This window comes from Musa acuminata, chromosome BXJ3-8 (genome assembly GCF_036884655.1).
Source record: "Musa acuminata AAA Group cultivar baxijiao chromosome BXJ3-8, Cavendish_Baxijiao_AAA, whole genome shotgun sequence".
Lineage (NCBI taxonomy): Eukaryota > Viridiplantae > Streptophyta > Magnoliopsida > Zingiberales > Musaceae > Musa > Musa acuminata.
The window spans coordinates 39,169,825-39,181,752 of NC_088356.1; the positions used below are offsets into that span (position 1 = coordinate 39,169,825).

At 36.9% G+C, this 11,928-nt stretch overlaps 1 protein-coding gene across 1 annotated transcript; it reads right to left on the reverse strand.

Annotated features, from left to right (window-relative positions):
* Positions 1 to 3,103: 3,103 nt before the first annotated feature.
* LOC135644398 (probable plastidic glucose transporter 2) lies at positions 3,104 to 8,886 on the reverse strand. The gene is made up of 14 exons (XM_065161932.1): positions 8,620 to 8,886; positions 8,429 to 8,540; positions 8,282 to 8,349; positions 8,055 to 8,187; positions 7,676 to 7,775; positions 7,441 to 7,553; positions 7,252 to 7,345; positions 5,330 to 5,483; positions 5,072 to 5,215; positions 4,922 to 4,995; positions 4,750 to 4,838; positions 3,891 to 4,005; positions 3,429 to 3,613; positions 3,104 to 3,243 (listed from the first exon to the last, which is right to left on the reverse strand). The coding sequence occupies exons 1-13, from the start codon at positions 8,705 to 8,707 to the stop codon at positions 3,431 to 3,433; spliced, it is 1,467 nt and encodes a 488-aa protein (XP_065018004.1). The 5' UTR covers positions 8,708 to 8,886; the 3' UTR covers positions 3,104 to 3,243; positions 3,429 to 3,430.
* Positions 8,887 to 11,928: the final 3,042 nt, after the last annotated feature.

Sequence of the window (11,928 nt, forward strand, 5' to 3'; positions counted from 1 at the left end):
ATAATAAGTGAAAATGACTATTCAGAGTCAGTTGAGGGTTGGATGTACGATGATTATATTATAGGCCAATGGGATGTCCATGACCAGAAACTTGATTTGAATCATCCTTAAACAAGCTCTCGACCCAAAGATTGATTGTCCTTAAGGATGTGATTGAGTCTCTAGTGAAGCCGATTCGCATGGAGGAGATTGGTTACAATTTTTTTTTTGTTAATCTTATCTTCTAGAATGCATTATAATAGAGGTTATTAACATAGCACCCCATGTCAATTAGGATCCTCTTAATTGATGTGTTGATGATCTATAGTGATATAACCTAGATTTCGTCATGTCTAAGATCAAGATGCCCAGCCTCTTCCTCGTTGAACACAATGGTTGGGTCCCTATTCAGCCTTTCTCTTAGCTTGAGACTCCCTTGCTTATGTTCTGCGAGCTATGTTGCTATATCCTCTTAATCATGTCCCACTAATGATTACGTCTACCTAATGTTTAATGGGGCTTTGTGGTCTATAGGCTACCTTAAACTTTAGAGAGATAACATCCGAAGTATCCTCTCTAAATGACTTTTTCGATTTATTGCTTTAGGTCACAACAGTTCTTAGTGTCATGATGCTGATCACGATGGAATCTATAACATTTAGACTTATTTCTTCTTAATGATAATGTCCTTGATGGTCGAGGCACCCGTAAGAGTTCTTTCTATTTTATTTGTAAGAATATTTCTATATGGAATGCATTTAAGAGAGTAAATTCTGTGTGAGAGTGGACTCGATTTCCTTGTTGTTTTTCATTGTGTGGCTAATCAGTATGAGTCGACCGAGAGGGTCACTCCTCTTTCGTTGGTTTTATCTTTTTTATCTTCTTTTTTCTAGTTATCAGGAATTCAACCATAATGTATTAATTTGTATCTTGGAATATCACTATGTATGTAGTTGACGACTTGGAGATGATCGACCAAAATAATCATGGAGGGCAAAGGCCACTGATGTAGGCATTGACAAGGACAAATGCCTTAGAATCCAAAATCACCATTACCTCTTTGATAAATCTCTTTGTATAAGTTGTTAGTGCCTCATCATCCTCTTATTATATCGCCAACAACGAAGAAGTTGACTTTTTCGGGAGCTTATAATCGATGAAGTTGAGCTCAAACTCCTTAATTGACCTAAGAAAGTAGTTGATTTAGGTGATAGCTTGACAAACCATTCCCATGCTACTCCTCATAGAATGGTCAAAAAAGTCTGACACGTGTAGGTGTCGGTAGTCTCATATAGGACCACCTGGGAGATGAAGGTTATGATATGCTCTGACGAATATGAATTTCCATCATAAGTTTCAAGCATGAGAATGCAAGATCTTAGTGGAATCAGCTTCCCTATGATGATTCTAGCGAAGAGAGATCACAAGTAAGGCTCTGGTTCTAATTGCTTTCCCTACTTAATCTATTTTCATATGTGTTTGAGACGTTGATCTATCTCAAAGAGTTGATCCTGGTCTTCAGAAAGAAGTCTGATAAAATGAACATTCGACTCCTTTGATGCCTCAGTTTCTTGTGTGGGGGGATTCTGTGGTGGCTGCACCTCTTGACAAGTCTTTTTTGAGAGAGGTTGTGACTTAACTATAATGCTAGGTGGGACTAGGTAGAGTTGGATCCTCCTGATTTGCATGAGAGGAACTGACATGATTTTCATAAGGTATGTTAGAAATGGCTCTCTTAGTGCCAATCCATTAAAGAAGATTATGAGCATCCGATTGGGATGATAATTCAGAGTCAATCGATGTCCTATTCCATATCTCTCTCAGCTTGGTATCAGGAAGTTTCAAGTTTGCCCAATTTGGAATGCGTCCAACCCTGTAAAACTTCATCAAGGTATGCTTAATGAAGCCCTTTCGAAGCTTAAATTATCTTTTAATTAGATATTGAATGTTGAGTCTTTAAATATCAAATGCACTTAACAATCATATCGTACTAAATACGAAGGATATATCATTATCACATCCAGAGGGTGTGTTCATGTCAACCAAGTGGCATCAAGATGTTGACTATGTAGATGTCAAAGTGCATGGAGCTATTAGCATCGATATATCAACTATATGATACTAAAGCATCGACAATTCTTATGGTCATTGTTCCCATCTCATATCGAGATGCAACCCGACTTTGAACACTATATATAAATTAGTTTATTTTTATTCTTATAAATTTTTTGTAGAATTGTCTTCTCCACGTTGTTCATATTCTCAAGCCTGTATAGATCACCAAGTGTCTAAGGCATTATATCTAGCAAATATTAACTTGAATTTTAACAACAAAGGATGTTTAACGTGTAGCATCCTCTCCAAAAGAAATAAGCATCTTGATTTGCCCACACATATGAAGCAAGAACACATGGATCAATAAGAACATAGCGTCAATGTCGGATGGATCATCCTCCCAAGATTTAACAGATGAGATTGGTAAGGAATGAGATACTATAGCCAAAAGAATATGTAGGTAGGTTTTTCTTAGAAAAAAATTACATCCTCAGTGTCAGACTCTCATTGGTCTGTTTAATTTGTCTACGGACAGAATCTAAAGTTGATACCAAGGCACTTCACAAGGAATGAAGCCTTCCATATTAATAAATTATACTTCTATTTATTTGCCTGACTTAAAAATGTTGTGCCACTCAGAATCCAAATAAATGCTATGGTTTGTAAAGGATTAGATTCCATGATTTTCAATATGTCACCTGCAAAATTAACAATAACAGCTAAGAAATATGATAGTTGAAGGAAAAAAAAAAGTACTGACTCATACAAGGAATGATCTATGGAAGAAGTGGTGGAGAGGTTCGGGTAATTAAAAAAATTCAACTCAATGCTATTTATCTAAGGATTTTAAGCAAATTCTAAGAGTATCAGAATGAAAAGCATCGTAACACATGCACTCTTAAGATCCCTCCGGGAAAAGAGAGAGATGTTTCTTACTTTACCCGTAACATGTGGAAGTAATTTCACAATTATTCAGTCCAAATACTACATCCGGTACTATTACGATGATCAGAAAATCAAGGTATAATCAAACAAGCTGTAATTTTAAACCCCAAACAGTTTTTCAGTAGCTGGATTCAAATTTCAGGGTGTCATGGGTGGATTTCCTTTCCATCTTCAGTTTGAGTTGAAAGTTTGCTGTGGCATGGTATGAGATTGAGAATTTGCAAAAACACCATCCAGTTTGTTCAAAGCTCTTAATAAAGAAAGCTGTCACAATAAAAAAAATAATCTAGTCAACATGTATTGGTCAGTAATTCTCATTTCAGATCTAAGCTGACTGTAAGCTGACAGAGATTCTGCATGAGAAGCAATCTTTACTTGTCTCACCATAAAATCTATAATTTTTTCAATCACCATTAACCATATTGAAAACAAGTATAAGATATTATTACCTTTACACAGCTGATAGGAGCGCGACTTCGATTTCCTGGAGAGTCTTGCCTTTAGTTTCAACAACATTCTTTCTCACAAAAATTGCTCCCATCAAGCAAAAGGATGCAAAGATCGAGTACAAGATCTTTGCTCCTAATAGCTCTAGCAGCCGCAAAAAGAACAAACCGACAAAGAAGTTCACAACCTGAAAATTTAAAATCAGTAGTCTTTGAGTTCAAAAGTCATATGCATCAAAGCAAAGGCTTTTTCATATGTCCAAGACATTTTCTCAATAAGCTCACTAATAATAGTAAGCCAGAATTAAAAACAATTTCAGGTGAAGAATACATTGTTTGTAAAAACTATTATTCTTTGTTAATAAGTTAAATTGACTAATCAGACTAATATTTCCCAGCAAAGAATCTTGAAATAAACTTGTTTTTTATCACGTTATGTGAAAAGGGAAACATGACAGTCGTTACCCAGTGCACGGACATGCACAAAGCCACACCCTTTGCACGAATCTTGTTGGGAAAAATCTCAGGCAAAAGTAGACTAGGAACTGGGCCGGCTCCCAATGAAAATGCTAGGACAGATCTGTAGAGTTCACGTGATCAATTTGAAATCAAATTCTCCATAGCCCTTAATTTTCCATAAACAAATTAGTAACGTATTTAACTTCATAAACATACAAGTGAAATAAACAATCCATCATTTCATGATAGGTTAGAGCATACGGAAGCTGTTAGCAAGCAGAAGATTACACATGCTCAGCAATGAACTGCAACATATCAATGGACAATGATCACCTTTGCAGATGCTTGAAAGTGGTGCTTAGTCACTGATGGCTGATCTGACTGGTACCAATATGACTTATAATACGATCTGATACTTATCCATCAGCCATGAGTTAAGACTGAACCATCAACGCACATCTAGACGTTGGTAGTTACTACTGGCCATTAATTATGCATATCATTGTTATAATCCTAGTGATTCTCCATCCCCTGGCAAAAGAAAAAGTCACAGAACAGCCTAAATAGACTGTAAAATATTTCTCATCATTTTTGCTCAAAGATTTGCAAGACCATCATTTTTTTCTTGTTTTATCCGTAACAGGCATGACGCCATAATCAATCTAAAAACATGAGCTACTAGATGCTGAGTCAAACAGAAAAATGTATCTTAAGATGCACATTTTAATATTCAAGTTTAGCTGTTCATACAAAACTTGGAAGTCATGCTTGGCCTCAGTATAATTTAATCCACATAAAACAAAATTTAGGTGAGAAAGATATGGGGTGAGAAGAAAATGAGGTGAGATTGCTTTGCAGAACTTACAACAGCATTCCGCCAACAGAGAGGTACACATGCCAAGAACCTTGGTCGGAAAGACTTGCTGCAATAGCCTGAAGACCCATTGCTGCTGCCTGAATCAGCACCAACTACAACTAAGAAATGCATATGAATTCACAATCCACAAAAGTTTTAGAAACAAGGATTTCTACTTTACCATTCCCAGAAAACTTCCTACAAGAAGAAGCTTCCTTCCTACTATGTCCATCAAAAGCATGGCGACAATTGAGCCTGTTAGAAAAGAAGGATAAGCTACTTGCGAGTAGGACATGATAATTCCACTAATACTAAGTCTCATGCGTCTAACCTGATAAGTATGCAAATCCAACACATGTATTAGCAATATCTGATGGCACCCCTGCGCTTCTGAACACGGCAGAAGAGAAATAGAATACAGCATTTATTCCCGACAACTGTTGGAAAGCAAATAGCATTGTTCCAATAAAAACAACTGTAGCAGGAAAAGGGAATTGCAATGAACAAATAATTATATATATATTTCAAAATAAACAAATGAGAATAGAACAACAAAGATTTAGCAAGGCTCGGCGCATGTAATGGATACCTCTGAAGTGGCGACCATAGAATAGCTCAGAATACTTAATGCTTTCTCCGTCATCCCCTCTCTCTGACCTTGATAATTCTGCCATTGCTAGTTTGACGTGAGGTCCTCCCAAGAGTCTTTCAAACTCAACTTCTGCTTCAGCAACTCTTCCACGCTGCAGTTGACCAACATCCATTCATAATTATATTCTCGTAAACAAATGTCATCTTACCAGTCTCATTGCATTTTTACACAACAGTGCAAGAGAATATTTAAAACAGAATTATTAAAATATCATGAAATGCCTTCTCATCTTCCGTTTTTGAAAGGGCACTGCTGCAAGAGTGGTTTCTATCACTGTCTGATGGCCTTGGGATCCCTACTTTATGTAACCATCCAAGTGATAACATAGTAGACACCAGACAAACACCTAGGTGATATACAAAGTGGTGAAACTAATATAATCCCTCTTCAAAGTGAATCCAATCTGTTGGACATCTATGAAGTTGGAAAAAGCCTAAAAAATTAAAAGATTATTTTTTAAAAACATTTTTACATATGGATCAAGTAAATGAAAGCATAGAAACATTTAACAGACTAATACATTTGATCAACAATATAGAGGTATGAAAATAAGTTAAACTTAGGTTTTCTTCATCTAACAACATTCAGACCAAGTTTCAGTTATATAACAAATATAACTAAAATTATTCAGACCAAGTTTTAGTTATAACAAATATAACAAATATTCAGACCAAGTTTTAGTTATATAACAAATATAACTAAAATTTGTACAAGATAAAAAAAAGTTCAGCATTTCAAAATGCCACAAGTCTCATAAAGCAAGCATAAAAAAAGGAAAATTTGAACTGATGCATATACCTAATATGAACCCTAGAACTTAGTCTAAGCAAAAAATTGAATCAATAACACATGGAAATAAATAATTATACTTATCTAAAAAAAAAAGCCAAAAATGACAACATGGGGCAAAAGGTTGTTGCTATCTTGCCACTCCTCCCTCACTTGTGGAAAGATAAATTAAGCAGCTCGACCCTATGGATTTTTGCATGTAAATTGCAGCCGGCATGACTGCCGCCTTATCAATTTGAGGCTTGCTCATATGCTCGAGCAACTGAACATCGATAATACGTTTCTATGATGCTTTATACACTATATTATGTTTTCACAATGCACAACCACTTTCACTGCTAATTGTTTACATCCTGAAAGAAGTTCACATAAGAATATTAACAATTTTCAGAAGCAAACTTGAGAGAAATCTTAATGCCAAATATGCTTTGTTTCTTTTCTAACTTGATCAGAAAAAGGTCAAACATAGATTGAGCAAAGGGCACAGTGGCTAACCAGCAGATAATTACTAGTTACGACTAAAGCCACGTCAACCTAAAAAAGGTAAGACAAAGAAACAGGAGGAAGAATAAGAAAAATTAGCAGACTTAACAAGCAAAAATTTTGAACTCTTAGGTCAACAACCAAGAAAATACATCCTTTTGAATCAAGCTAAAGCTGAAAATTTTATTTCCATCACAATAATATTATCAAGAAACTAAGAGAAGTTATGAAATGTCAAATTCACTGGACCACATACTTCTAATAAAATGTAAAATGATTCACATCCTCAGGTATACTGAGTTCTTGAAACAATTACAGTCAAATGATTCATTGATCCCACTGTTGCAAAAAATTGAATAAGTATCTGTCTTTATGAACTACCATTCCAGAAACATTCTTATCTAGAGCATCAACCAAAACTCCCATGTTACTGATAAATTTGAAGAGTTATGTTAAAACAACCAATATGTTCTAAAGCATCCCCGACAAGGGAATAGATCCTTATAAAGAAAAAAATAAAATAAAATATTATTTAAAAGGCCAAACCAATGCAGAGAGACTCAGCGAACAGACATAAAAAAGATGACCTTATAGAGCCAATGAGGACTTTCAGCACAAAACTCCATACAGAGAGCAAGAAATGCAGCTGGAACAGTAGATACCCAAAAGCATACTCGCCACCTGCAACCATTCGAAGCTTATGTAATGGTTTGGAAAAGATTATCCAAGAACGTCCGAGTGGAAGTCACTGCACAATGTCTCAACGGACAAGTTACCATCCCACAATTTCCTTGACTGGAGCACCAATAAAGAGTGCCGCTATCAGCCCGAGGCATGTTGCAATCTGAATTAAACTACCATAAGTACCTCTCACTGAAGAAGGAGAAACCTGACCACATATGAAAGTTGGGACAACAGATAAAATCAGATCCAACAGTATGGTAAATGAGAATGTTAAATACTGAAATTATGGACACGGATTATCTGAAAGAAAAAAAAACATCTTGATACCTCCGTCACATAAAGGGATGCTACAGCTGGTCCTAGACCCATCCCTGTTCCAGCAAGAAATCTGCCAAGAAGCATACCAACCAGACTGGTCGTCGAAGCACTGCAGATGCATGTCAAGTGATACACTTAGACATCAGAAAAGTTGCAGTTTTGGCGACAACGAAGAGCAAGTAGTGCTCCTTTTTCCCTCCAGAAAACAGAACATTGCTTCTGTTTTCTGTTGATAGCTCATTATCAGACTATATGCATAATTAACAATGCACCTTATTTTCTGTAGCAAAGATAAAAAAGCGAACTTTGGAAAGTGCAATGGGAATAAATTGATACAAAAAATGATGACGAGAAATGCCTGCAAGATTCTCCAATCTCGATAAATTACCTCAATGAAGCCCCAATAATCATGGGCAAAGCGCTCAACTGGAAAGACCTGCGCCGCCCGATGCCGTCGGAGATCAACCCACTAAACAAACATCCAATAAGTGCGCCTCCCAAACACATGCTCACCACAAGTCCTGCACAAGAAATCGATGACCATCATCACCACCATATACTACCAAACAAATCATAATAACTCAAACACAAAACTGTGAATCCAATGCAGATCACCTTCCGCCAACGTGTTCCCGGTGAACCCGAGATCCAGCGAAATGCTCTCGAGCGGCTCATTCACAACCCTGCAACGAAAGATCAGCATACAAGGCACGATCTCAAACAAGAAGAAGGAAAAAGAATACCACGATCCACAGCACTCACCCGAGATGGTATCCGAACAAGAAGGAGGATACGGTTGCGATACAAACGTGGGGCAAAGACGGTTTCCAGGACGGATTGCCAATGTTCTGATCCATCAGATTCAGCAATCGATCTAACAGCAGAACCACAATTTCAACGCATTAAAACAACGATTCATCGATCGAATCGCCCCCAAAAGAAGGAGATTATACCTGAGACATCGTCGGCGCGATCGGGATCGCCGACGAAATCCTTGGAGTTCATCCTCTTGTAGACGGATGAACTAAGGCCGGGCCGCATCTCGATCGGCGCAGAATCTCACTACTACTGGAGTTCCAATCAAACTCAAACTCCCACGAATCACAACTATTACTGACGACAGCTACTTCCGCGCTGGACCCGATTCAAGAACAAAGAGAGATTCGCAAAGAAGTAATATCTTCAACAGATTTCTAGGTTTGGAGAAACCTTAAAGCCAATATCTGGATCCGGAGAGACAGAGAGATGGGTGAAGCCTCCGCTGTCACCTTCCCTGCTAATGTGCGCTCGGTCTCCCTTCCCCCCGCGTCGCCGAACAAACCGGGAAAGGGAGCGCGGCCGGTGCTAACCTGACATATGTTGTGTCATCCGCGTAACGGAATCAATCGGTAATGTATCACTTCAAATCATAATGGGAAGTTCTTGATTTGTTGTGACACGATCTTTAAAGTATTGATTTACGGCACAGATACGTCAGCAAGTCCCGTCGGTGTGATCTCAATCTCGTGTGTTCGTTAGACATCACAACATAACGTGACCAACCCGCGGACGTCATTGCGGTAGCTTGATGCTTTATCGTCCGCCACGTGTTGGTAAGGAAAAGTGGGATCTCGTGCGCGGGGAAGCAGTTGGTCGCGTAGTGGTGAGCGGTCGTAACGAACTCAAGCGAGTGATAAACTCACCCCATGTCCGTCGCTCGTGCACCTCCCTGATCTCTGCTGGCAACATGAGAGATAAGGAGTGCATCTGTACAAATTGGGGTGAATTCAAACGGACTGATAACATCGTTGAGTAATTGGTTTCACGAGTAGAGGCGTCGCTTTGAGGTGACTCTTCGTATAAAATGCAAGCTTATAAGGCTTAGAAAAGCATAAATAATCTTTATGTGAAATGCTTGTATATATATGTATATGAATGTATGTATATATAAATGCTTCGTCAAATACTGAAACAGTTATACTGCCTAAGTTTCAAAAAGCATAAGTGATCTTTTATTTGAAATCTCTTGTTTATATATTTCATTTACTTCACCAACTTAAAAAAACAAAATGTATTCGAGATACACGACTCATATTAATTAAATAATAATTCCTAAGGTTGTAAAAGAGTAATATTACCATTCTACTCAGCTCCGTTCACTTAACAACTTAAGTGGAACGCAAAAAAAAAAGATTTTACTTATGTTATTTGTTAGAGATGAATAAATTATGCAGAAAATGGCTCAAGATTGTTGTAATCATAGTTCCAGAAATAAAGAGTAATGATTGTAATGCTAGGAAACATGGTTCGAGCAAAGCTTCTGAATCAAGGGGACAAGGTCTTTTTTATTGGATATGACCAAGCTTCTTTTGATGCATTAAACTTTGAACATGTCAAACACCATACATGATGTTTAATCATCCTGCCCATAATTCACCACTAATTTTTGGCCATTAAAAGATGTTTTTTTTTTCTTCTAATCTACAGTACTCATAATTTGAGTGTTTCTTTGTGACAGCAAGAAAAAGAGTAGTTCTTGTGACGAGTAGCTGAGCAAAATGAGAATTAATTGCCCTGCAAATTATCGTAAACTAATTTGAAGGATTTAAATTCAACTGTTATTAGTTCATATGTCGATCGTCGATCCGAATCATGGAGATAAACCGACTTGGTCCATCTTCCAAATTTTATCATACTTCAAGAATTAATCTAGTAACACAATTTAGAGATTATTTTTATCAAAAATGAGTTCTTACATTAAAGAAGAGATCGAGTGTTGGTATTTTGATTTTTTTTATAGGTTGATTATCATATGTCAAATCATAATTAAATGGAGAATTTTGTTCATATTTAGTCATTTATAAAAAAAAATTATTGTCTGTGAAGAGAAACTGATATGTATTATAGATGTGACAAATTTGGTGCACACAGGGAACCACAAGAATATTGTGGGTGAGTTTAATGATGAACACAGTTTTTCTGTATGGTTTTATGTGTGATTTAGGAAGCCAAAAATATTTTTTTCTATGAGAGAAAAGAACTGCTTCTCAACTAAATTTCAAGTGAAAACTGTCTTTATCGAATGAATTTAGTTCACACAGACAATTAGGATTTGTGCATGAGGAGGACGATCCCGAGTGGATGAGAGTGAGAATCACGGAGGAAGCCCCATTAAGGAAGTCCTAATCCATTATTTATTTTACTTGCGTATAGATCTAAGAAAAAGAAGGGAACAGGGAGTTCGCGACCTCGACCAATTTAAAGTAACCGATTCCTATTATGGAATTGTTCGAGCATAACCAAGAAAGATAGTATGATTTGTTAGTCATAGGTGTGCTGTGTAGGTGTACTCATAGGTGTCCTGTAAGTTAATTACGTGAATGATGATATATGTAATATGATTCATACTCTTTTTGTTTATTATTATTATTATATTTTTTTTATTTTATATTACTTGTTGTATATATATTATGATGCTTATAAGTCTGTAGATTCGGATCATGATGAAATCATGATAATGAGATTGATTCGTTTTTAAACATAGACCATAAATAATCTCGATCATAGATTACATGAGAGAAACATCGAGATAATTAGACATACTGATGTACTGTATACCTATCCATATAATAAAAGTGGTTGATCACATAACTACTTGTATGAGGACACTAGGGGTATAATGTAGGTACTCATTAGAAAATGAGTTCATTGATTGATCCGCTCATAGAATTCTGGATGGTTGATGATACCTTATTGTTAGATAACAATTCTATTATCCCGATGGTGTATCTAATCCTTAGACTTAAGACACCAATGATGTCCTATATGAGTACTCTATTCTTTGATACCAAACTTATAAGCTTGGAAATTCCAAATCTAACACAACTGGTTATCAAGAGTGGTAGTCAATCTTACGAGGGCTATTGAGTGTCAATAAAGGATCATCCACTTTCAATGTCATGAGAGAAATATTTTATATGTTCTTGCTCAGATAAATCTTTGGTGTTGAATCTCGTATTTTGATGATGAAACCACTTGATATGTGTTTATGTTTTAATCTACGTTTTGAGTGACGCAGGATGCTTCGATTAGGATAAGACAATTAAAGTAGAAAAACTCATATTGTGCCGGAGGAACATGTCAGAAGATTGGACGTCGGGCCGGTGGATAGGTCGACGTATCGACATAAGGCTTCGGGCTGTGGACTCGGGCATCAGGGCAAGAAGAGCGGGTATTGTGCTAAGGATATCAAAGTTGCAGAGTCAACTGGCCGATTGGGCAAT